This window comes from Onychomys torridus, chromosome 14 (assembly GCF_903995425.1).
Source record: "Onychomys torridus chromosome 14, mOncTor1.1, whole genome shotgun sequence".
NCBI lineage: Eukaryota > Metazoa > Chordata > Mammalia > Rodentia > Cricetidae > Onychomys > Onychomys torridus.
In genome coordinates, this window is record NC_050456.1 from 53,120,104 (window position 1) to 53,146,758 (window position 26,655).

The 26,655-nt window shown below is 51.1% G+C and overlaps 1 protein-coding gene across 2 annotated transcripts; it reads left to right on the plus strand.

The window, feature by feature from the left end:
- The first annotated feature begins 794 nt into the window (after nucleotides 1–794).
- Vsx2 (visual system homeobox 2) lies at nucleotides 795–24,451 on the plus strand. 2 transcript variants are annotated; one of them, XM_036205536.1, is made up of 5 exons: nucleotides 795–1,164; nucleotides 2,444–2,528; nucleotides 7,240–7,363; nucleotides 23,204–23,384; nucleotides 24,069–24,451. In XM_036205536.1, exons 1-5 carry the CDS (start codon nucleotides 795–797, stop codon nucleotides 24,449–24,451), a joined length of 1,143 nt encoding a protein of 380 aa, XP_036061429.1. The 2 variants fall into 2 exon arrangements, with proteins under 2 accessions (XP_036061429.1, XP_036061430.1); XM_036205537.1 differs by having other exon boundaries at nucleotides 24,126–24,451.
- The last annotated feature ends 2,204 nt before the right edge of the window (nucleotides 24,452–26,655 follow it).

Below are 26,655 nucleotides of genomic sequence, written 5' to 3' on the forward strand. Positions count from 1 at the left end.
GCTAGGGAGAAAGGGGAGGAAAGAAGCCCCCATATTTTTGTCAAAGAAAATCCTAGCTGTTCCTCTTTCCCCCTAGGGCCTAATCCTGTTCCTGCTGCCTCTAAGGTGGCTCAGTATTTACTGAGAAGCTCTTCTGTACTGGGGAGACAAGTCCTACGCACACATCTCCTTCTCCACGCTGAAGCCAATTCCTGTACCGCCCCCCCCCCATTCCCACCACACAGTTCAGGGCCCTCCAGCCTTCCTTGTCCCGTAGTGAGTCTGAGCCTCCTGGGCTAAGGGAGGGAGGTCTCCTAGCCTCTAGCTTCTATCTGCAGCCCATCTTAACATCCCCCAACCCCATACTAGGGATCTGTCCCAGCGAACCTCGGGACTGGTCCCAGGCAGGTTATACAACTCAATGCCCCCATCCACTGTGCCTCCTGGAAGAACCTCAAACCTGGCTGTTTCACCTCCGCCCCACTCCACTCCACCCCTCCGGGATCCCAGCCCAAGGGCACCCTGCATAGCCCACCACACTTGGGCCTGCAGCGCCCTGGCCCCTTGGTGCCGGTGGTGGCGAGAGCTGCCAGCTTTTTGGAATTCCTAATCGCTCCTGGCCCCGGTGATTGGCTGTTCAGCTCTGACCCCACTTGGGCAGCCGCCTGGTTGGATAAAAAGGGAATCTCCTTGGGGCTCCAGAGCATTAGACACCGGAGGGGGCACCTGGGACTAACTTCGCGAAGCGGGGAGCCCGGCGGGGGGGTTGGGGGAGCAAAAGACCCGCGGCCTCAGCCCCTCCAAAGAACCGGGAGATGACGGGGAAAACGGGGGAAGCGCTGAGCAAGCCCAAATCCGAGACAGTGGCCAAGAGTACCTCGGGGGGCGCCCCGGCCAGGTGCACAGGGTTCGGCATCCAGGAGATCCTAGGCTTGAACAAGGAGCCTCCCAGCTCCCACCCGCGGGCTGCCCTCGACGGCCTGGCCCCCGGGCACTTGCTGGCTGCGCGCTCGGTGCTCAGCCCGGCGGGAGTGGGCAGCATGGGGCTGCTGGGGCCCGGGGGGCTTCCCGGCTTCTACGCGCAGCCCACCTTTCTCGAAGTACTGTCTGATCCGCAGAGCGTCCACTTGCAGCCACTAGGCAGAGCGTCGGGGCCGCTGGACACCAGCCAGACGGCCAGCTCCGGTAGGTGAGGGCAAGGCTGCTCGCCGCCTGCCACACTGCTTGGGAAAGCCGCAGCTCCCCCTGCGCCATCGGCTCTCGCCAGCCGGCCGCGACCTCCCCCCCTACCACCCCTGGGAGGAAAAGTTCTCAGGCCAGTGGATCTCAGCCCAGGCCTAGAGTCAGAGGGCCCCGGCCAGTGACCCGGACTCAAGAGGGTTTTTAGATTGAGTCAGCTTGTCCAACCCCTGCTCAGTCTTGTGAACTAGTGTCTGGCCCTGCTCGATCCCATCTCTGGCTTGGGGGTCCTACTGGGTGCTGGGCTCCGGGTGGCTGAGTCCTTGTCGCATCCTCCTAAGGAGCTAGCTGGAGGGCCCCAGCTCTGCTGCTCCACGGTGCCCCGGCCTTGGGCAGCACCTGCGCTCCTGAAGCCTGATGCTGCTCCGAGCGGGACAGGGAAGAGGAGTCAGCCCTGGCTCTTGCCCCTGTGTCCAAAGTTGTCCCCCCCACCCCCATTTGCTTCCCTCTTCTCCGTTCCAAACCTCTGTATTGCTTAGCTGAGGTTCGATTTCTTTCCCCCTTATGAACTGGGAAAATGAAGCCACATCGGCGGCCAAAGGGCATCATCAGATCCAACCTAAGCGCATCCTGTATTGGATCCTGATTTTTCTCTGGATCGGGGACCCTGGATGAGCTCCCCCTTCTCCCTGCAGGGCCACTTTCCTGGCGGTGTGTTTCAGCTCACCGGCTCTCAGTAATTCCCTAGATTTTTCGTGCCATTGTTTATTACGTATTAAGTGTAGAAGGAGAACGAAAAGTGGCTGGTCGCGGACTCTCTGAACTCGAACAGAAAAACATTTTGTGGGTGCCACGAAGGAGGCAGCGAACCCGCAGTCTCCAGACCTTTCCAGAGCCCCAGCTCCCCTCCAACAAGCCTCCATTCCTTGGGTCAACTTTTCGACCTGGGACTTGGCCTTGACAGGACAGAGCTAAGAGTGCCAACCCAGGTCCCTGAATCCTCAGTGCCTACCTCATTCTCCCACGTCCCTGCCTGCCAACGCGCCTGGGCCTTGGTCTTTATTGCAACGAAATTTGTTCAAAATCTCTGGTTTCAGAAGCAGACCCGAGGAGGGTCAGCCTGGGCTAAGGGATGGGGACGGTCGCCCAGACCCCGGAGGGCTTGCTGGAGACCACAGGCCCGCGCAGCTCGCCCGGGCTGCAGAAGGTGGGGTCCTCACCTTTTTTTGCAGCTCTGCGGAGCGCACTCCCCATTCTGCCTCCTGCCTCTCCGCCCGCTTTTCAGATTCCGAAGATGTTTCCTCCAGTGACCGAAAAATGTCGAAATCGGCTTTAAACCAGACCAAGAAACGCAAGAAGCGGCGACACAGGTAAGGGCCGCACAGTTCTTTGCTGCTCCCATGCCCAGCTTCCTTTTCCCCTGCCGGGTCACCCAGATTTTGTTCTCTGCGGATCACAGATGTGAGGGCCCGGGCTGCACCATAGACACCTGCGTGGCTTGCCGGAGCCTGTCCCGGGGCCCTGGCGCCCGCTGAGGGTGACTGAGTGTCAGCCCGGGCAGCCGCACCTTTTCTGTTTTCTCCTTGCGCTGGAGAAAGGAAAGACCAGCGGGGGTCAGATCTGAGCTGGAGAGGCCCCAGACCCCCGCACTGACGCGGTCTGAGAGCCACAGACCCGGCGGAGAGCAGACAGACTCCCACCTCCCGCTGGAGCCGGGTCCGTGCGAGCTCGGCCCTGGGCGCCCGGTTCCTCTTACACTGGCCCTGTCTCGTCAACTCTCCGGTTTTCTGTTGCGATCGTCCCCCCTTCCAACTCCAGTGACAAGCTGCACGGATGGACCTTTGCTTTCGGCCTCTGCACGGTTGTGCTATTGAGCGGGTCGCTGCCCTCCCGTGAGCCTCAGTCTCCTAGTCTGGAAGATGGGGGAGAAAGCGAACGATCTGGTTCCACCTGCGGAGACCCGAGTGGGGTGGACTGCGTTGGTGTACGTTCTAAGGAGAGTGGGTCAGCTCCAGGGGATCCGTGCATTCTTCTGCCCTCCTGGGGCACCACGTGCACGTACTAAGAAGCAGACACATACACATATTTTTAGTGTGAAACAAAATGTCTTTAAATAGACGTTGTGAGTCCAAAGTTAAAATTCAATGGGTCTGTCCTGAGAAGTATGCTCTCTCCTCCACCCCCCAACCCCCCACCCCCGGAGGGGAGGGGTGTCCGACTCTCATTCATTTCAGCATCAACACTAATTTGTTCCTAGTGGAAATCCTCAGGCGATTTTTTTTTTAAAGCTAGGGCAGGCCAGAGAGACCAAAAACTGAGTTTTGGGGAGTGCGGTTCCCAGGTCTCTGTCCCTGCACTCCCCAGCAGGCCGGTCTCTTCACTTTTCTCTCTGTCCTAAGCCAAGTGGGGAGGCCCCCGGGACAGTTCTGTGGCCTGTGGTCCCATCGCATCCTCTTTTCTCCCCGGAATTTGGTCTCAGTCTCTGCATCCTCTCCCCTGCCGCCCCGCTCCGTGCTTCTCTGCGTCTTGAATATCCCTAGCCTCCCCCACCCCCAAAGGTCATCTCCGACTCTTTCCTGACCTCGGAACAGGTTTTGGCTTAAGGGAACGTGAACTTCAGCTTGGGTCTCAAGGGGACCTCCTTTCAGTCTCGGGGGCAGCTGGGGCTTTGGTTCAATTCGTTTTATTCTTTTTTTTTTAAATTTTTATTTGTTACTATTATTTGTGCATGTAATGGGGATGGGGGGAGGCGAGGGTGAGGGACTGACTCATTTATGCCATGGAAACGTACCTGGTGGTCGGTCTGTGGACAACTCTGTGGAGTTGATTCTCTCCACCTTATTGTGGGTTCCGGGGAATCTGCTCATGACTCAAAGGTTGTGCTGCTAGTGCCTTTACTTTAATGTTTAGACATCTTACCAGCCCAGTTTATTTTAAACGGGGAAAAAAAAATTATTAGTCCAGTCACTGGTCTTTAAAAAAAATCATCCAACAAATATTAATTAAAACATTACCTGTGGGATCCAGCAGACCCCAAAGGAATCTTCCGTACAGGGATAAGGTCAACATAGGTGGGGGGAAGGGACCTCTGCTCTTATCCTAGGGGTGGAGAGCCCTGGAAAGAGCATTCCCCAAACTCTGGTTGTACTGGAAAGTGCTGGGAAGGCATAAGGACATCTCACTTTGCTGTCCACACAGAAACAAGCAAGGCGGCCCCAGCTCTAAGTCCGTACTTAAAGTCCCTCTTTCCTGTCCTTTCTGATAGAAGAACATTTGGGGTTTCGGTGGGATGGGAGCCAGGTAGAACAGTCCACCAACATTAGAGAACTAGCTGCCCTGGGTTCCTGTCTTTTTCTGGCGCATGAAGGTAGCAGATAATCCGAAAGAAGAATGGTTATCGATTTCGGGTGGGGGCTGGGGGTGGGGGGCATAGAAAAACAAAGCATATTCCCTGAGCTTCAGTCTTTGAGGATTTTGAGGAAGAGCCCCTGGAGCGCTGTGATGAGAGCCGGCTTCAGGAAACAAACCAGTTTCTGCAGAACTTGCCTGGGGTAGACCAGGGATGCAGCGCAGTGGTGTGACCCACCTCCGGATTTTGTTCTTGGGAAAACTGCAGATCCTCTTGCAAGAGATCCTGTGCTCTACCTCAGCCAGGAGCAGAGTTTGCCGCCACTGGGTGGGGGAAGGGACCCTCCGGAAGAGTATGTGGTTATCAATAGGAAGACCAGCTCTGAGGTAGGAATGAGAGAAGCTTGAGGGATTTAAGGTTTGTGTCCGTCTGTCTTTCCTTCTTTCTTACTTTCTTAGTTTTTAGTTTTTTGTTTTTTTTTTTTTTTTTTGTCTTCTTGCAATATAGTCCTGACTGGCCTGAACTATTTGATCAAGCTGGCCTTGAACTCTCTGGTCTTCCCGCCCAGTCCTCCAATGGCCGGAGCACAGAGCAGTCCCTACTACACACGAATCTTGTTTCTTGAATGGGACTCTTCCAAGTACAGAAAGGCCCTTAACAACTCTAAATGATCCACAGTCACCTCCCTTCCTGTGTTCCTCAGTTTCCCTGCTTTTAAAAGGGACTTGCATATTTTGGTGATCTGCTCAAGCGATCTCCAACAAGTCAATAGAGAGAAACAGAGAGCTGCAGATCTTCAAAATCCTGAAGAATTAACTTTTTTCTTTCTTTGCTTGTTTTGTTTTGAGACGGGATCTCACTGTATAGTTCTGGCTGGCCTGATGTACACTGGACTGGCCTCTAACTAACAGAAATCTGCCTGCTTCTGCCCCCGTACTAGGATTAGAAGCATCGCTACCACACCCAGCCTATGAATTAACGTTCTATGCACATAAGAATTCCACATATTGCCATCAAGAGACTAGACAAAATACTCCCCCCCCCCCCCGCCCCCGAGACAGGGTTTCTCTGTAGCTTTGGAGCCTGTGCTGGACTAGCTCTGTAGACCAGGCTGGCCTCGAACTCACATAGATCCACCTGCCTCTGCCTCCTGAGTGCTGGGATTACAGGCATGCACCACCACCACCCAGTTAGACAAAATAATTTAGGAACAAACTAGTCATTTTTTATAAAGAACAAACCTCCCTCTCTCACACCCTGTACAATATCCCTGGATATACTGAAGTCCATATTAGCTCAAGAAATGGGGCTTATATGTGCATTTTTTCTATGCACTGGGGAGGGGAGGGGAGGGCACAGTAGGGAGACACTCTACAAATAAACCCTGTGCTGGTCCCAGGGTCCAAATCTCGGAGGATGAGGAAGGGGCATGCCCCTTTGCACAAGTTCTGTTTGTAGAAACTGGACCTGTGGTCTATGAGGGTGTAAGATGAAGGCCAGGTAAATGCAACGAATCTAAAATCTGTGGAGAGAGTTTGCAGCTGCCCGTGGGTGGTTCCTAGGTTACTCTAAAAGAAGCCTTATGAACGCCTTAATATCGGAGGCTTGTTATCTGCCCGTTTTCCTGGGGTGAGAGAATGTAGCCTTTGTCAGCTTTTGGTTGTTGTTGTTGTTTGTTTTTTGAGACAAGGTCTCTCTACACAGGCTGTCCTGGATCTTGCTCTGTAGCCCAGGCTGGCCTTGAACTCACAGAGATCCGCCTGCCCCTGTCTCCCAAGTGCTGGGATTAAAGGTTCATCATCTTTTAAAGTGGGTCAGTGGGAACCATTCTGGGGGTAGGAGAGGGGATGGTACATCCTCGCACTTACCTGTGAGCTATTGACCCTGTTGGGGGGGGGGGGGTCTGGGTTGTAGCAGTGCTGGCACAGGTGGAGAGAGGAGTGGGTGGGGGGGGGGAGGGAAGAGGGAGAGGTCCGAGGTGTGTGAGACACCATTCTCACTGGACAAACTATCAAAGTGAAGCTGCTTTTAGCCTTTAAAGAGAATCTTTACATTTGTCTGGTGGGGAGGAGCTCAGGATGCAGGTCCAGTGGACCAAGGCTTTATTCATCTGATGAGAACTCCTCTTTGGCTTGTGGGGGGAAAGAATGACTTTCAACAGTCAATATTCTAGAATTTTCTTCTTCTTTTTTTTGTATTTTGTTTGTTTGTTTTTTGTTTTTGGGTTTTGTTTGTTTGTTTGTTTGTTTTGAGACAGGGTTTCTCTGTAGCTTTGGAGCCTGTCCTGGACTAGCTGTGTAGACAAGGCTGGCCTCGAGCTCACAGAGATCCACCTGCCTCTGCCTCCCGAGTGCTGGGATTACAGGCGTGCGCCGCCACCACCTTAGAATTTTCTTCTTTACACACTTTTCCCCCAGAGTGTTTCCAGAATGATTCTGAATGAGATGTCACAGATGCTAAAGTAATGCATGTCCATGACTGGGATGATGTGGGACCTCTGCCTTGGATAGAGGAGAGGCTAGAGGGTCAGTGTGTGTATGTGTGTGTGTGTGTGTGTGTGTGTGTGTGTGTGTGTGTGTGTGAGAGAGAGAGAGAGAGAGAGAGAGAGAGAGAGAGAGAGAGAGAGAGGAGTTGATTGTGACCAAGGCACAGGAGAGAGCTATCCTGCCTTCTCCAAGGCAGGCAGGCTCTTTCAGTACCTGGGTTCTGAGTTCTGATCTTGCTCCCCTCAGGACAATCTTTACTTCCTACCAGCTAGAGGAGCTGGAGAAGGCATTCAATGAAGCCCACTACCCAGATGTCTATGCCCGGGAGATGCTGGCCATGAAAACGGAGCTGCCAGAAGACAGGATACAGGTAACAGTGACTAGCCCCTCCAGCCGCCTGGAGACGTCTATATCCCCAAGGCAGGTGCCCATCTGCTCACGTCTATGCCCTTCCCTGGGGGAAGGACCACTTGCCAATGACCCTGGCCTCAGTAAAAACCATTTAGTCAAGTCTACTAAGCGGACAGGCATTTGCTGAATATCTACCATGTAAGTGAACTATAGGTGGACAAGACGCTTGGTAGATAAGTCTTGCCTGCTCTTCTAAAATATAGGCTTCCTGTGCTGGGGATAAAGTTCAGGGGTGACGTGCTTTGCCTAGTTTGAGTGAGGTCTTGGGTTCTATTCCCAGTAAAAACCAAACGCAAACGAACAAAATGCAGATGGTAGGTTTCCTGAGAGTACATTGTAGAGACCAGGAGGAGGCCTTATATTGAGAGAGAGAGTTGATGGGGGTAGGGGCATCCTGAGCAAGCCTATTATAGCACATGGCTCTTTTAAGACCAGAGGTGGGACCAGGTGGCTGAGAGAGGAAGCTGGCTTTTGCCTCTAACCCTAGCGGGCTTCTCCTCCTGTCTCCTACCCTTCAATTCCTATTCCTCACCACTGCATCCAGCTGCAGCTCTGTGCTCTCCTCATGACCCGGCAGCTGTTCCTGCCTGCAGCTCCTGTTCAGTGCTTCTTCCTAGACTGGCCCCAGAACGTGACTGGATACACATACCCTCTAGTGGGGCTCACCAAGCCCTCCTCCTCTCCTGGGTGGTTGTGAGGCACAACCAGCCACTTTTCTAGATTGGTGTGCCCAGCCCAGAAACCCCAGGATATAGGAACATCTTGAGGCCAGAGAATTGAGTGGGATGGGTGGAGTATCTCCAGAACTGATTCCAGGTACATCTCAGCCTTAAATGGAAGCTGCTCCATGAAGGCCCAGAGGGTGGATTCCTGCTGCTACAGAACTGGTGGAGAGGGGGTTAGGGGGTGGAGGTGTGGGGATGGGGGCATGGATGTTGAGGGGTGTGGAGATCAGGTCCTGACTTCCTGACGCTGTTGCCTGCCCAGCATCTGCCTCTCTGTTTCCACTGGAGGTTCTTTCTGTCAGCCGGTGCTTGGTGGAGGAACGCATCCCAGGTGTGTTAGAGAAGAAAGCAGGGGTTATGGGTTGTTCCGACTAGAGAACAAGAGAATGAAAGTGAGGCCAGGCTGGGCAGTGGTAGTGCACGCCTTTAATCCCAGCACTCGGGGAGCAGAGGCAGGCAGATCTCTGTGAGTTGGAGGCCAGCCTGGGCTACAGAGTTAGTTTCAGGACAGTCATGGCTACACAGAGAAAGCCTGTCTTAAAAAACCAAAAAGGAAAGAAAGAAAAAAATGAGGCCAGGAGCTGCTTTTCCAAAAGAGATTTCCTTTCACTAGAAATCAATTCAGAATTTCAGCTCCAGGCTTTAGACATTGACACGAACAATAAGCTCAATTATCCATAAGCAGCTTATGCTTATCTGTGGAGACCTGGAAATGTTTATTCTCACCCAGTTGAGTTCTAGTGGGGGTGATCTGGGTGTTGCCTCTGAACTGTTTGTGTGTGCACACATGTGCATGGGGTGGCGGTGTACTCTGTAAACCAAGGCCTGGTTTGGCTAGTTCTCTCCTTCCGGCCTTCATTAGCATCAAGTTGACCATTCCAAGTGGCTTGGAGGCCATTGTTGACAGACCCACGTTTGCACGGCTCATTAGTGAGAAGGAGCCGCTGTCTCTCTAGTGTGCTGTCTAATCTCCACTGGGCTGTGGTGTGGTGGGCAGGGCTGTGGGAAGCCGGAACCTCCCCTGTAACTGTCCTGTAAATGCTCTCAAGAGGCCCAGGCTCATTAAGTCACCTGGAGGCTGTCTATGGGGGGTGGTTCAAAGTCACCATAACCAGCACAGGTAGGGGTGGGGAGTAGAGAGCATACATTGTTCTGTGACGGCTGACTATGTGTGGGTGGATAGAGGAGAGATGAGACCAGAGTCTTGCCAGTCTTCTGGGTACCACATAGCTAAGTGCTGCCCCCTACAGGAGTTTATGAGTGATTAAGTGGTCTTGCCCCCAGCAATTTAACCAGTGGTTTAGGAAAGGTCTTGATGGGTGTTGGTAACAAATCCAAGTATTTCAGAGAAGTTTTCATGTGCCAAGGGTGTGTACAGGCAAAGCAAGGTGAGGCAGGGGCTGGTGACACTTGATTCCAGAGCCAGACTCCTGGGTTCCCAGCCAGGCATCTCCTCCCAGAGTCTCCCTGGACTCATGGGATTAGAGTGGACATACCCCATGCCTTGTGCAGATCCAACAGGCTGCATGTGAACAGAGTTCAGAGCAGTGAGGGACATGTGTCCCTGCTCACTCAGAGTCAGCTCTGCTCTCATTAACTCTTGGTGACAAGTAGCAGGGCAAAGACCAATGCCTCCTTAAAAAGAACTGGGAAGTGAAGGTCGGCAGCTTCCTGTACTCGATAGCTAACAACTGAATGTGGGTCTTAAAATGCACCCTCTGCCTTGGGCTTCTTGGGTTTGAAGAAGCTGAACCCAAATCTGGAAGAACGAAGGTGGTTTGAGTTCAGAAGTGGGGTCTGGGCATGCTGATAGGTGGAACTAATATATCTGAAGATACTTGAGTACCACCTGCTCCAACACTGGGTCAGCAGTAGGCTGTGTGTGTGTGTGTGTGTGTGTGTGTGTGTGTGTGAGTGAGAGAGAGAGAGAGAGAGAGAGAGAGAGAGAGAGAGAGAAAGAGGAGTCCTTAGAATCAGGAGTTTACAGGTCAAATGGAACAATGATTGGTTTGGTTTTGGTTTTTGTGATGGTGGTGGCATGGGGTAGAACCCACGTCCTGCATACTCACCCAGCACCCTACCCCTGAGCTCTCGGAACAGGAGCAACACTGTCAGCAACGCCTGATGTCACCAGGCTCTAAGCTGCCATTGATGGGATGGGAGTGCAGGCAAAGTAGACAGTTGGGAAGCCGAGCCCCTGCTCATCCAAGCCAAGTCAACTCACAGTATAGCTGAGGCTTCCCCCCCAGTCAGTGACAACCCGCAGCACACATATGGCACTAGGCACACCAATTTCCATCTTTTTTTGCTGTCAGCAAAGTCACAGGCTGAGCCTCATATGACTCGTTCGTAAACATAACATTTCCCCAAATTCCTACCTTGCTGAAGGTGTTGTGATCTGGGGCCTTTACTGAATGAATACTCACCACTGCCCTCGGCAGTCAGTGCCTGGCACGTCTTGCAGCATTTCATCCTTCCTCACCAGATGAGTCTGGTGTTAATTTCATACCCATTCTCTGGATGAAGAAACTGAGGGGCTGACAGGCAAAGTTGATAAGAGGCTAGAATTCAGAGCCCAGTTTCACAGCTATCCCATGAGATGAAATGACACTATCTATGCAAACTGTAATTAGGGTGAATGGCAGTGAATGAGCCAGGCCTCAGTGGGCAGCTCTGGGCTGGGGATGTAGTGACGTGGGGCACCCTGGGGAATAGAAAAGATCCTAAGTCGAGTTCGAGGCCAGCCTGGGCTACAGAGTGAGTTCCAGGAAAGGCACACAACTACACAGAGAAACCCTGTCTCGAAAACAAAAACAAAACAAAACAAAACAAAATTAGAATAAGAAAGGCTGGGGATTTAGCTCAGTGGTAGAGTGCTCGCCCTGGGTTTGGTCCTCAGCTCTGGCAAAAAAAAAAAAAAAAAAAAAAATGATAGAAAAGATCTTAAGTCACCATAATGGATTTGGCCACACAATTCTCTTTATGTATCAAATTTAGAATATATGTTCTGGGAGCCTCTTCAAGATGTCAGTCCTGGGGAATAGGAAATGGATTTCCAGACTAATTTTATTTTCTCTAAGGTTATTAGAACTGTAAGAGGGGACTATACACATGGTTTTGGGTTCTTTGGTTTTGGTTTTGGTGCTAGGGATGGAACATAGGGCCATGCCCGTGTTTGGCAAGTGTATGGCCTTTGAGCTTCACATATCCCTGGCCCTGTGGGTTTTTTTTCAGATTTGTCTTTAATTTTTATTATGTGTTTAACTGTGTGCACAGTATCTGCAGAGGCCAAAAGAGGGTGTTGGAGCCTGTGGAACTGGAGTTACAGACAGTTATGAGCCACCATGTGGGTGCTGGGAACTGAACCTGGGTCCTCTGCAAGAGTAGCAACTGCTCTCAGCCACTGAGGCAACTCTCCAGCCCCCTTTGGCCCTCTTTTAAAATATATAATTTTTCACCGGGCGGTGGTGGCGCACGCCTGTAATCCCAGCACTTGGGAGGCAGAGCCAGGTGGATCTCTGTGAGTTCGAGGCCAGCCTGGTCCACAAAGTGAGTTCCAGGAAAGGCGCAAAGCTACACGGAGAAACCATGTCTCAAAAACAGATACACACACACACACACACACACACACACACACACACACACACATATATACACACACATACACACATATATATATGTATATATATATATATATATATATAATTTTTCTTCTTTAAAATCTAATTTTTATTTTCAATTTTTGTTTGTGTTTGAGGGTGCTTGTGGTATAGATGCATGTGGGGGTGTGGTGCATGCACTTAGGCTGTTCCCAGAGACCAGAGGGGAAGGTCAGGTGGCCCCTCCTACCACCCAGTCCATGTCTTATTTCCTCCAGACAGGGTCTTTCCCTGAATTTGGAACTAGACTGGCAACCAATCAGCCTCAGCAATCCTCCTGCCTCAACCTCCCAAGTGCTAGGATTATAGGCAAGTGCTGTACCAGTTCTGGCTTTATTCTCTTAATTGATTACTCTGTTATTGTTCTTAACAAAAGATACCTCGTTAGAGAAAAGCAAATATACAAAGTGGATGGATACAGTCTCACACTGCTCTTAGCAACTTACTGTGTGGGAAGGGTGAGTATGGATTACCTGGCTGGCATTATTATTATTATTATTATTATTATTATTATTTTATTTTATTATTATTTTATTTTTAGACCTGGTCTTGCTATGTAGCTCAAGCTGGCCTGGAACGTGAAATCCTCTTGCCTCCCCTCCTCAGTGCTGGGATGTTAGGGATATATCACCGTACCCACCTAACACGTCTAACATTCCCTTGACTGGAGACCACTTTAGAACAGGCACGGGTGAAGCTAAGCACAGTAGCCCATCTGTGACCCCAGCATTTGGGAGGCTAATCCAGGAGGAGCTGGAATTTCTTCACAGCCTGGATTCCATTGTCAAGGCCAGCCTTGGAAACACAGTGAGACTGTTCATCCCATCCTCAGAGTTCTATTCCAGAAGTTCAAGGTAGTTGTCCTGATAGGAAAGGGTTTGTAGGATTCTGGCTTGGTATGGTTATTAGTACTTCATCTATGTATACAAGTATTTTGCCTGCATGTAGGTCTGTGCACCATGTGTGCCTGGTGCCCCCTGGAGGTCATAGAGGACATTGGGTCCCTGAAACTAGGGTTACAGATGGTTATGAGCCACCATGTGGATGCTGGGAACTGAACCCAGGTCTTCCATAAGAACAGCAAATGCTCTTAACAGCAAATGTCTCCATTTTCTTGTTTATTTATTTATTTTTTACAGTGCTGGGAATTGAACCCAGGGCCTTGTGCATTCACAGACAACTTTTTAGAATACCCTTATGGCATCCCTATGCCCATCAATCCAGATTGAACTGGTTTGGAGTACAGCCTTGGTGTCTGTTTCAAATTTCTCCAGGTGGTTGCTTCTGTCTGCAGTTGGTGTAAAAACACCAAGTCTTGGGCTTAGGATAGGATTGTAAGTGGGTTAAAGGACACGGAGGGTAGTGTAGTGTGGGGTGACAGAGGTGGGGGTGGGGAAGGAAAGAATATGTCATGATAGAAAGATGCTGCTTTCGGAGTTCTAGAAATGTGGGCCGAGCTGCCCCCTAGTGGGCATCAAAGCCCATGACAAGCTTGATCTTTGAGCCTTACGCTGGATGGCATGGAACAAGTCTACTGAAATATGGTGTCAGAAGTTTATGTGCACTGAGCAGGCTGAGGTAGGAAAATTGCTGTAAGGTAGAATGACTACCATGAATTAGAGCCCATCTACATCTCAAAAAGCCACACACCTTAATTCCAGGGCTCAGAAGAGATAGGAAGTTTCAGATCAGCCACAGCTATATACTAAGACTCTGTTTCAAAGAAGAAAAAAAAAAGCCGGGCATTGTGGCACATACCTTTAATCCCAGCAAATCTCTGAGTTCGAGGCCAACCTGGTCTACAGAGTGAGTTCCAGAACAGTCAGGGCTACACAGAGAAACTCTCTCTGTCTCTGTCTCTCTGTCTCTCTGTCTCTGTTTCTCTGTCTCTGTCTCTCTGTCTCTGTCTCTGTCTCTCTGTCTCTCTGTCTCTCTCTGTCTCTCTCTGTCTCTCTCTCTGTCTCTGTCTCTCTGTCTCTGTCTCTCTGTCTCTCTGTCTGTCTCTCTGTCTCTGTCTCTCTCTGTCTGTCTCTCTGTCTCTCTGTCTGTCTCTGTCTCTCTGTCTCTGTCTCTCTGTCTCTCTCTGTCTCTCTGTCTCTCTGTCTCTCTCTCTGTCTCTCTCTGTCTCTCTGTCTCTCTCTCTCTCTGTCTCTGTCTCTCTCTCTCTCGGAGCTGACGACCGAACCTAGGGCCTTGGGCACACACACACACACACGCACACGCACACGCACACACAATGCTAAGTGACTGTGGAATGTTAGATCATGTGAGCAACAATCCCAGATTCATCAGCTTCGAATCAGAGAAGAGGCTGGGTGAAGTGATGGGTGCCGCCACATGGCCATAAAGCCAGACATAAAGGCACGTACCAAGCCTGGAAGGCAGACAACTGGGCATGGTGGTCATGGCTACAAGCTAGGTACTCCTGATCCTTCTGTCTCTATGTACCAAATGCTGCCATTACAGACATGAGCTACCACACCCTGCAAGTTTGTTTGTTTGCTTGTTTTTTAAGACAAGTTCTTGCTATATAGCCCAGGCTGGCTTCAAACAATCCTGCTTTATTTTTGTTTTGAAGACAAGATTTCTCTGTGTAACAGTCCTGGGGAGTTCAAGGCCAACCTGAGTTACCAGAGTGTCATCTAGAACAAAACAAGCAAAAGGCAAAGTCTGGGTAACAAGGTGACAAATATTGGAACAGCGTCCATCCTGCAAAATGTCACCTTTAGAGGGGTGATCCTGGGAGGAGCCCTGAGCATGTTGTCCTGAGGGGATGCTGGGGTGGGGCTGCAGGTGGGACCTATGTGAGGAGTTAGGAGCGGAGCGAGAGGAGTCATGGGGCACAGCTATAGCTACTGGTCCTGGTTACCTACGAAGTGGGAGAACAGCTTGGTAGAGCTGCCTGGTTGGCCTGTTAGCTGTGTGCCCCAAGCAGCAGAGCATCCCTTCGGTGAGGAGGCCATCCTTGGGCTGTTCACCTGGGAGGCACTGGTGCCCTCTGCCGGCCGGAGAGACAACTACACCAGCTGCTGACAGAGGCCATCTGCACGCTGGCTGGCTGGGCTTCCTGGGACTGCTGGGCACCTCCTCTGGGGCGATGCTGGGCACCTCCTCTGGGGCGATGCTGGGCACCTCCTCTGGGGCGATGCTGGGCACCTCCTCTGGGGGGATGCGTACCTGGAAACCCAGGCCCCTTCCCAAAGCTCCAAAGCCTCCCCGCTAGCCTTTGCTGAGGGCTCCAAACTTGGCCATTTGCGTCACTTTGAGACCTTTGTCAGGCTCTCTGTAAGACCGGCCTCTGCTCCTCCCTGGGACCAGATTTCCACGATAGAGGGAATATCTTTCTTTCCTTCTTCCTTCCTTCCTTCCTTCCTTCCTTCCTTCCTTTCTTATTTATTTATTTATTTATTTATTTTTATTTTTTATTTTTTAGAAAGTAGAATCAGGAAACTCCAGGAATTCTTGGGGGGTTCTCAGAACCAAGAGTCAAATAGAAAGGGACTGCTATGAACTCTGCAGGGTGGGAAGCAGGAGGAGGGCCCCTTTCTGTGACCCCAAAGCTGGTGCCGAAAAGAGGCTTCCTCACACAGCACTGTGGTCCACGGACTCCTTCAAGTGTCAGGCTGATTCCTTCGAGTTCTTGCTACGTGCCAGGCATTCCCCACATGCTGTTTTATTTAATGTTCCCCGACAAGCTTGCCAGTGGGCATTTGAGAAGCAGGAAGCTCTCGGAGGCGAGTGGATGTGCATTGGTCTCGGCGCAGCCGCAGACAGAGCAGCGATCTCCAATGTAGACATATTGAGAGGTAGACACATCTGAAGCAGCTCTGGGCAGGGCAGGCTTTGCAGGACCGCTGCCATTTGAGCCTGGACTATAGTTTCAGCATGATCTGCTTGGATCTTCAGACACCACAGGAAAACTAGAGGCTGTCTGTATTAAAACACGGAAGCCCAGCCTGGAGACGGCTCAGCAGCTAAGAGCATTCGCTTCTGCAGGAAGGCCTGGGTTCAGTTCCAACACCCACATCAGATGGCTCTGCCTTCTGGTCTCTATGGGCACCTACATGAATATGGTGCATATGCAGACAAGCAGGCGTATACACACACACACACACACACACACACACACACACACACACACACACACGAAAGGAAAGCCTTAGGGTTGGAAGTCGGCTTGAGGATGAAGCATGTGTAAGGCCCAGGTTCCATCCCGATGTGGAACAGGGAGATTATCGGCCGGAAGTTAGTTAGCTCTCCCCTCTCTCTCTGCCTTCCATTGCACTTTCTGTCTTCTGTAAGTCCAGCTTTGCTAACGGACAAGTGTAGGAGGTCAGAGGGACAGGTGACGCCATCGATTAACCTGCCCTTTAGGCCGACTCCCATTGATTTTCTGTGTCTCCTTTGCAGTAATAATGGCCAGCAATTATCCAGCACCATCTGTATGACACCATCTGATTCTAGGTACTTTCACTTATTTTATTTAATCTTCAAATGAGCCTGAAACGTAGGCACAAGGATCCTTCACTATCCAAGGGGGTTTAGTTCCAGCCTTTCTCCTCAGGAATGCTTAAGTCCTCAATATAAAGTGACAGAGATGGTGATGTCTAGTACGTGTGAGCTGGCTTCTATTATTACCATGGCAGAAAAGAAAGCTAGAATTTTTATGTCATGTATGTACATCCTCATGTATGCTTTCAAGCATCTGTTCATTATAATAGCTACCTGATGTAAATTCTATGTAAATAGTTGTTATTATGCTATGATGTTTTGGAAAAAACAGCACACACACAGAAAGTACCAGGAGGCTAGGGAGATGGCTCAGTGGATAAAGTGTCTGCTGTGGGAATAAGTTCTGATCCCCAGGACCCAGGTAAAAAGCCTGGTGTGGGGCATGCCCCTGTGGTCCCAGCTTTGAGAGGTGGAGACAGGATTGTATAGAGTTCATTGGCCAGCCAGTCTACCAATCATTGGGCTCCAGGTTCAGTGACAGACCCAGTTTCCAAAAACAAGGTAGAGAGCAATCAAGGAAGGTGGCTAACGCCAACCTCTTGACCTCCCATGTGTCCATACATGAGTGTTTGCACATGCACACATTTCACAGAACACACACACACACACACACACACACACACACACACACACACCCCTGGACATGTTTGTCCATGACTGTTGAGCCCACTGACATGAACACAGAAGGCTGATTGCAATTTTTGTTTGACAAACCTGAGATCACACCACACAGTACCTCTTGGTTCCTATTGTTTTCGGCTGAGATTAAATGCAGTGATTTTTTTTCCCCAAGATTTTAAGTTTAATTTAATTTATGTGGGTGGGTGTTTTGCCTCCATGCACGTCTGTGTACCACATGTGCTCCTGGTGCCCACAGAGGCCAGAAGAGGGTTCTGGATCTTCTGAAGTTATAGACGGTTGTGAGCCACCACATGGGTGCTGGGAATAGAACTCAGGTCCCCTGGAAGAGCAGGCAGTGCTTTTAACCTCTGAGCCATGTCTCCGGCCCCAAGTGTAGTGGCTTGTAAGCTCTGCATACATGCTGGTTGCTTCCATCAAGACAAGAGACTATGAATATGGCTCACTAATCCCTTATCCTCTCCCTTCCAAGGCGGTTTTCATTTTGATGCCAAATGCCCTAAAACAAAATCATTTTGGCTGTCCAGGTTTCCTCCATAAATTGGAGCTACATCTGGTCTTCACAGAGAGCCAGGCATTCCAGGAACTCATAATTGAGGCTCCAGGTTCGAGCTACCAGCTGGCAGCATGCTCCCCTGGGAGAGAGTGTCATGGGCAAAAGCTGGTCTCCGCACTAGTGATTCATTTGCCAGAGGAGAAGCAGGAAAGGGAGTTCTGTTTAGGAGCCCAGAACGGACCCGCAAGCCTGTACCCCTTCTTTAGTTCCAAAATGTTCTTCCTGCCTGACAGCCCTGCCCCACCTCCAGCACTTCCTGGACCCGCTAGGGAATATACCTGCCATGGAGGGCAGCCAGGAGTGTTTTGTTATCTGCATGTTCCACATTGTCTTCTCCAGAATCCCTTAATCCAAACTGTGCTGAAAATAGAAAGGTCTTTAATGATTTTAGCATCAAACCTCACTTAGTGGCCAAAGCAGACCAGACCTTGTGCAGTTTCCATGTCTCTTAGTGTGGGTGTGTTTGGCTGCAGAAACTGAGGCTGGTGGATAAGATTATGTGGTGCTCAGGAGGCAGAGTGGCATTAACGTGTGCTATATGTATCCTTCCTTCCTTCTCAATTTTGAGACAAGGTCTTATTTGACCCAGGCTGGTCTTACACTTCGTATGTAGTCCAGCCTGGCCTTGAACTCCTCATCTGTCTGCCTCTACCTCCCAAGTGCTGGGATTACAGGTCTGTGCCCTCATGACCGGCTACATAGACTTTTTTCAAAGATTTGTTTTTATTTCTGTGTGTGCCAGTACCTGGGTAGGCTGCAAAAGAGCATTGGTTACCTCTGTAGCTAGAGGTAGAGGGTACAGGTATTGGAGGTTGTGAGCCATCTAATATGGGTGCTGAGAACTGAACTCAGGTCCTCTGAAGGTGTACATGCTCTTGAACTACTACAAGCCACCTTTCCAGTCCAGGCTACATAAAGTTTCTCAAATCCCAGAGATTCTCTGGCTGCAGGGATTCTGTTTAAGGAATTATGACCTCAATGACTTTCAAAGCTCCTGCTGGACTGGCTGCCTCCTGGCCTGGGGGCATATAGCATGTTTCCATTCATATTTTTTTGGTGGGTGGGATCTGTCACCATCTATTATACACTGTCTGGTCTGAGGGGTCCAGGAAACTGGAAGTCACTTATACTTATATACAAGTTAGTCCTTTTAGATTTTGCCTGTGTCGGGAGAAGGAAGTCTGGAACAAATGGGTAGTTTGTAGACAGGGACCAAGTGTGTATAGATGGGAAATGGAACAAGAGGAGCCCCAGACAAACCTCATACCTAGATAGGGCAGACAGTGGGCAGACACCCTGGAAAACAGGCAGGCAGCCTTGGGGGAGGACCTAAACACAGAGTGAGGCCAAGGCAAGACAAATAGGCCATCTTCATGGCTCCTAACTGATGCACAGAGACCAGCCATCTAGTGGCCATCACCTTTTTAAAAAAGATTTTATTATGTAGACAGCGTTACACCTGCGTGTACAGCTGCACACCAGAGGAGGGCGCCAGCTCTCACTGTAGACGATTGTGGAGCCACCATGTGGTTGCTGGGAATTGAACTCAGGGCCTCTGGAAGAGCAGTCAGTGCTCTTAACCTCCAGTCCCTAGTGGCCATCATTTTATATGAACTCTTTTCCCCTGAGCTCCCCAAAGTGTTGGGGTGCCAGGAGGAGGTCTTGTATCTTTGCTCCCCAGATCCAAACAGGAGCTACAGATTCCAATAGGTAGTGTGTGGCAAAAATGTGGTTCTCTGGCAGGTGCTGCCATTCAGGAAGAGTCCAGCAATGGCGCTCTAAAGCTTTTGGTCACTGCGAGGGCGGGTAGAATCACAGCTTCTGAGGCAGTGATGTTCTCATTTTGATTTTATCTCTATTTATTTTTGAGAGAGGCTCACTGTGTAGCCATGGCTGGCCTCGAACTCACTCTGTAGACCAGAATGGCCTCAAACTCACCGAGATCCACCTGCCTCTTTCTCACCAGTGCTGGGATTAAAGGCGTGTACCACTGCATCCGGCCCTTTCCTATTGTTAGAGGCTCCTGATTGTTTGCAAAGGAAGAGGTCCCCAAACATGGCTATATGGGTTAACTTAAGGTGGTGTGAAGGGGGGGGGGGGGGGAGAGCATCCCTGTGGCTCACCTAACGGGACGGGTAGCGCCAGGAGCGCCCCCTGCTGGCTGTGGCTGGCCCTATACCGGACTCTGCGGCTAGGGGACGACCCGCGCGCTCTGCGCCACCTGGCGGCGACGGCGGGAAACGCCAGTGAGCGCGGCCTCGCGGAGCCCCGCGTCCGAGCCTTGGCTCCCAGCTGCCCAGGCAGCAAGGGGTTAAGCTGTCAGCGGCGCGAAGTTAAACAGGTGTCAAAGGCGCCCCATATATCTGCAGATTGAAATCAAATTCTTTGCCGTATAAAAAGATAAATTACCCAGGCGCTGCCGCGCGTCCCACTCATCACGCCAGCGCCAGACGGCAAGCAATTTTTTTTTTTAATGTGCTAACGACCTAATCAAGCAATCAAGTCGGAGAAGATTGCAGAGTGACCGGGGCAGCCATCTGCCGGCGAGCCCCGCATTCATTTCCGCGCCCCCGCACCGGGCGGGGGCCGGGGAGGGAGCTGTCGAGGGGAAGAGGGGGGAAAAATCCTAAACAAATTAACACCCAATTTTCCCCGTCTAATTAGTTAAATGAGAAGTGTTTGGGGTCCCCCGGGGAGGGGGAGCAGCTCACGGTAAGGCGATCACTGCCTCCCCAGCATTAATTAGTGCGGGTCAATGCCGTGGCTCCCGGGAGAGAAGCCGCTTTAATTTCCCGTGATATTTCAGTGCCTGAGGCCCATCGATTCAAACTGAAATTAACTTATTTTTCAATCAGCCCAGGGCTGCCCCTGGGGGTGACTCTTCTTTTGCCGCCTCCTGAATAGAGCAGGAGCAATTTTTCATCAAAAGCTGATACCTTGGCCGCCCAGGGCGGGGGAGGGGTCCGCAGGGAGGGGAGGGGGGCGCCAGAGGCGAGTGGATAGAAAGCGCCCGCGGGAAGCTGGTTTTCTGTTCCCAGTTTCTTACCCTGCCGTCAAACTGGGACCAGAGGTGCCTGGGGCCTTCCAGGACCACCAGTTTCCCAGAGAGCATCCGAGGGCAAGGATAGAGAAACTCTGGGTTCGGTCAGCAGCTGGTCTCAGGAGGGCTGCTTGGGGGAGATGGAGACTTCCTGGTCCCCTGAATGTGTGCATTTCCTCCTGGAAGCTGCAGTGGGATTGGGGATGCAGTTCAGCGATAGAGTGTTTGCCTAGCATGGGCAAGCCCTGGGTTCCATCCCCAGCCCTGCAGATGATGATGATGATGATGATAATGATGATGATGATGATGATGATGATGATGATAATGATGCAGCTGCAGATACCCCCCCAAGGGACCCCAGTGTTATTCATATTCAGCTCATACCAATGAACTCTGGGGCCAAATATTCTATCTCTAGGATGACACCTACCAAGCAAGCCCTCTGCTGGGACCCTACTCCTCCCTGCCCTAATGCTCTAGAGAAGGTCAAGTTCCTTACCTGACCCGGGAATGTCACCCACCTTTCCAAAATTCCATTCAAAGTTAGGCCTGAAATCAAAGTTATGGGCAGCAAAGTATGTGGGAGGCTACAGTGGCTCGGCCGGGAGAGGTCAGGAAAATATGGCAGATCAGTATTCAAGAAGTCTGCTACCTGCTGCCAGACATGTGGGCAGTGAGGCTTCCAAAGGTACCCACTCTTCTGGGCTCTACCGAATCACACTCTTGTACTCTCCCCAGATGGTGGTAGATAACAGGGTCAGGGAATTTGCTCTTAAAAATAAAAATCTGCCAGAACTGTTATACAGAGAAACCCCATCTCAAAAAAAAAAAAAAAAAAAAAAAAAATCTTAATTCATTTAATGTGTATGGGTGTTTTGCCTGTATGTATCTCCATGTACTTCTTGTGTGCCTGGTACCTGCAAAGGCCAGAATACGGTGTCAGACCCCTAGAACTGGACTTACAGAAGGCTGTGAACTCATGTGGGTGCTGGGACTCAAACTTGGGTCCTCTGGAAGAATAGCCAGTGTTCCTGGAATTTGTCTTTTTGCAAACCAGAGGGTCTGTTACAGGCATGGCCTGTGGGTTGGACAGCTATGAATGTTACCCAACATAAAATTGTAAACTTGATTAAAATATGACAAGGTTTAGGCTGTAGACAAATTTCTAAACAGTCTTATTAAATAAGAAACACAGAGCGAAATACAGAGTTAAAGCCTAAGAGATCAGAGCAAGAACCACGACTCCCTTTAGCTTAGCACCGCTCCTGTCCTTCCCCTGAGAGAGACCTTCTTCCTGTGTTTTATTGCCTTTCTGTTCTGCCTTCTCATTGGCTCTAAGCCCAGCCACATGACTTCCTCTTCACTGCTGGTCTATACAGATCCCCCGGTCTCTATGGTTGGTACTGGGATTAAAGACTCAAGGGTTGGGTGGTGGTGGCACACACCTTTAATCCCAGTACTTGGGAGGCAGAGCCAGGTGGATCTCAAGTAAGGACTCTGTCCTAATTACGTCATCAGCCTGGGACGGCGGCCCAGCCTAAAAAAAGTGGGCGAGCCTTCTGTGTGTCTCCCTTTTCTCTTTCTGCTCTCTTCCCTCCGTGCGGTCTCTCTGTTTCTCTGGTCCTCCTTCTCCCTCTCGTCCTTTCTCTCTCCCTCTCTCTCCCAACAAAGCTCTAGAAAGGTAACCATGGCTTGTGACTTTCCTCCAGCACTCCCCTCCGTCGGCCAGCCACGAACAGCAGCGTTGCTTTAACCAACATCTCTGTGAGTTTGAGGCCAGCCTGATCTATAGAGTGAGATCTAGAACAGGCACCAAAACTACACAGAGAAACCTGTCTCGAAAAAACAAAAAACAAACAACAACAACAAAAACTCAAGGGTCACCATGCTTGGCTGTGTCCTTGACCACACAGAGACTCTGCCTGCCATGTGATCAGGTTAAGGGCGTGGGCTACCACCACCTGACTTCTATTCCTGGCTTGCTAATGACCTCTGATCTCCAGGCACCCTTTATTTATTAACATACAAATAAAATCACATTTCAGCACACTTAAGATATCACCACATTAGGCTTTTCAGGAGAGGGGCTCATTGAGACAGAGTTTCTCTGTGTAGCCTTGGCTGTCCTGGAACTCATTCTGTAGATCAGGCTGGCCTTGAACTCACAGAGATCCACCTGCTTGTGCCTTTCGAGTGCTGGGATTAAAGGCATGCACTACCACTGCCTGGCTGGCTTTTATATTTTTATTTAAATTTGATTGTGTGGTACTCAGGCCAGAACTTCATAGATGATACCAAATCCTGTTGCAATGTCAGGAGGCAAGACACATCTGTACACTGAAGGTGTGAGCATCCCCAAGGTCCTTCACATTTGTGTGAATATCCTAGCTGCAAACTGAGGACCATTACTGGATGCTGCCCACCTGTAGGGCCTTGTCTGGAAGTGTTCCAAGCCGATCTCCCCAGAATGGCTTTGATTTAAGACAACAAATGGACCCGTTTTGCCCATGGTCATCTCAAGTCTTAATGTCATCCTGAGTCTGAGATACCTCAGGGACTCTGTGGGATAGGGGAGCTGGGTTAAGAACCCCTTGAGGCAGACAGGGGTCAGGGCCTTGGACCTGGAGTTCCTCAGAACAACGCTCTGACCATTTCTCTGCACTGCCAGGTGTGGTTCCAGAACCGCAGAGCCAAGTGGAGGAAGAGAGAGAAGTGTTGGGGCCGGAGCAGTGTCATGGCTGAGTATGGGCTCTACGGGGCCATGGTGCGGCACTCCATCCCCCTGCCGGAGTCCATCCTCAAGTCTGCCAAGGATGGCATCATGGACTCCTGTGCCCCATGGCTACTGGGTAAGAGCCCGCACCCTCCTTGGGGCCCTGCCCCTGTGGTGAGGAGAGCGGGCTCCCTGGGGGAGGAAACTGACCACTGACCACAGTGGCCCAATGGGAGAGAGGTCTTCCAAGCAGCCGATCCCAGCTTTCTGGGGCCATCCTTTGCACCTACGTCCTGGGTGTCAAGACTCCCATTCTGGAGTCACTGGCTGCTTTTGTCCCATGAGGAGGATGTGGCCTTTGCCCTACAGTCTGTACTTCTTTCTCCCTGACTGAAAATGGGCTTACAGTGAATGAAATATCTCCCTTCGTGGGTTAAGGGGACTCCTGTGTCCCGTGGGCCACCTCTCTAGTTCTGCCCAAGAACTTTGCCCCAAAACCTCCCCATCTGCCATCTCTCAACTACCATCTAGGCATCAGCTTGTCTTGGGGTCCTAAAACCTGGAACCCTATGACAAAGGAGTAGGAGAGATGCCTTGAAGGGACAGGACAGGTTGGGGGTGCCCTCAAGCCTGAGGGTTTGGTGGAGAGAACTCTGCTGAAGGCCTGGTTCCCAGCTGGTGGTCTGAAGTTCTACCTACCCCCGCCGGGCCCCTCCCACCCCAGACCTTGGTCCAGTGGTGGGACTTGACTGTGGTATGGCGAAGAACGGCTTTCTGCTCCTCCTTAATTCTGGCCTCTCTCTATCTTTGCCGTTTTCAGTTCAAGATGGCTTTCCCAGACGCTTTTCTAAACCCGAATACCAACAATTCTTTTTAGGGATGCACAAAAAGTCGCTGGAGGCAGCAGCTGAGTCCGGAAGGAAGCCCGAGGTGGACCGGCAGACGCTGCCCAAGCTTGACAAGATGGAGCAGGAGGAACGGGCCCCGGATGCCCAGGCAGCCATCTCCCAGGAGGAACTGAGGGAGAACAGCATCGCAGCCCTCCGAGCCAAAGCTCAGGAGCACAGCACCAAGGTCCTGGGGACTGTATCAGGGCCTGACGGCCTGGCCAGGAACGCTGAGAAGCCAGAAGAGGAGGAAGCCATGGCTGAAGACAGGCCAGCAGAGAAGCTCAGCCCACCACAGCTGGAGGACATGGCTTAGGAGGACACGGCTTAGGTCGAGAGGAGCCGACTCTGGAATCCTGAGATTCTGCTCCTCTCAGGGCCTGTGGTACAGGGAATCTGAGGCCCGGCCCGGCCTGGCTTCTGTCTCTCTTCCCTACACCACAGGCCCTTGATTACCCCATCAACTCTAGACACAGGCCAGTTCTGGCCATAGCTTTGGACCATGCTGAGACATCATGGACACACTCCTGACTTTATCTTCCTCTTGCTCATCCTAACGGAGCCTTCTCGCCACCCCAACATCAAGGTCCTGCCACTCCATCCCTTGGAGACTCTTGGTTGTCCAAACCTACCCCTCACTCTCTGGTCCCTAGTCTTCCTTTGCTGCTCACTCCCCTCGTGGACTCCACCAGCCCACGCCTGAAGCCTGTTGCTGCAATCCCACAGCCTGACACAGCTGTGACCTGGACCCGCATGCACACCAGCTCTGGTGTCCTGAGCCCCCCAGGACTCAGCAGGTCTGCTCCCTCCCCATCTGTTCCTTCTCGCAGGCCTGGACTTTGGGTCCTGCTGTGTGAATATGTTGCTCTGCTGGTCCATGTGTAACCTCTGCATCATCTGCCCTACCCACTGATGGCCAGATTCCAGACTAAACAGGGCAAGTCTCAGACTGGGGTTCCCCCTCCCCCCCCCCCCCACCCTCACCCCATGCCATGCTGTGGAGCATCCTCAGGCCCTTTCTCACACCCAGCCTGCCCTATAGGTTCCTCCTTTGCAGAGGTGGGCAACACCACAGGTATCAATGTACAGGCTCTACACCCTGAGGGAGGGGGCACTTCTCACCAACGCTGTGGCTCACTGTACTGCTGTGGAGCTCAAACCCTTACCCAGAGCTCTGGCACCCCAGGGCCTGTGTTTCCGAAGCGTACTGACTCTTCTGCCTATGATGTTGGCCTGCTGTTTAAGGATCCCTTCTGCTACAGCTTCTTACAGACCAGTGGTCTTCAGCCTTCCCAGTGCTATGCCCCTTGAATACAGTTCCTCGTGTGGTGGTGACCCCCGACCATAAAGTGATTTCGCTGCCATTTCCTAACTGTCATTTTGCTACTGTCATGAATTGTAATGTAAATATCTGATGTGCGACATCCATGTGGGGTTGTGACCCTCAGGTTGAAAACCTGTTGTAGCCTGTCGGTTCACATGTGCCTGCTTTGGAGAAACATGGTGCAGCTTGAAAGCCACAGACCCGGCTTCACCTTGACCTAGGCATTCCTAAAAGGGCAAACCTAAAGTGGGCCTGGGCTATGCATATGTATCAAGGATGTGTAATAAGGAAGGCACAGGGAAAAACCCAAAGGAAAGCAAGTCAAGTGGCCAGTGAAAACCTACACCAAGCTGCAGGCACTCAAGCTTCATGCCAGCTGTATGCCCAGGAGCATGGCCACAGGTAAGGAGCCATGTTGGACTGGGGGACTTCTGCCTGCCGAGGAGGAGAGCTGTCCACACTGATGGCCTCTCTACAGACATCCTTCTCCCGTCTTCATATTGGTAATGGGGCACACAGCCTTACGGAGTCCTCTGCTCCTGGATTCCCAGGCCAACCACAAGACCCCCTTCACCCTGTGAAGTTAGGCACCCCAGTCACCGTTCCAGGGGTTGCTTCCCGCGAAAGGCCCGAGACACTGAGTGGTGATTTTAAATCTGTTTTGACGATTGGTTTCTTCTCATGCCGTTCATAGAACGTTCCCGCTTCGAAGTTCGTGTCTTCTTCCGGGTTGAGATGCTAGACTCCAGCCTAACAGATGTAAATAATGTACATAGCGTGAGAAGAAAGAAACCGGATATTGAGGTGTTTGAAACACTGAACTGTCATAACTTTTAGGTATTAAAAGCATAATTTCTGTGCTGTTTTCTGTAAAGACACAGACAAGAATAAAATTCATGCAAAGAGTGCTGGAACAGACCAGGAGCCCTCTCCAGGTGGGCCAGTTGCTTGTGTGTGTTGAGAGGTGGTATAAAAAGTAAACCCATGCTGGGCGGTGGTGGCGCACACCTTTAATCCCAGCACTCGGGAGGCAGAGGCAGGCGGATCTCTGTGAGTTCGAGGCCAGCCTGGTCTACAGAGCGAGTTCCAGGACAGGCACCAAAACTACACAGAGAAACCCTGTCTCAAAAAAAACAAAACAAACAAAAAAAGTAAATCCACAAAGATTTTTAGGCCCAAACTAGGATCCCTCTTCC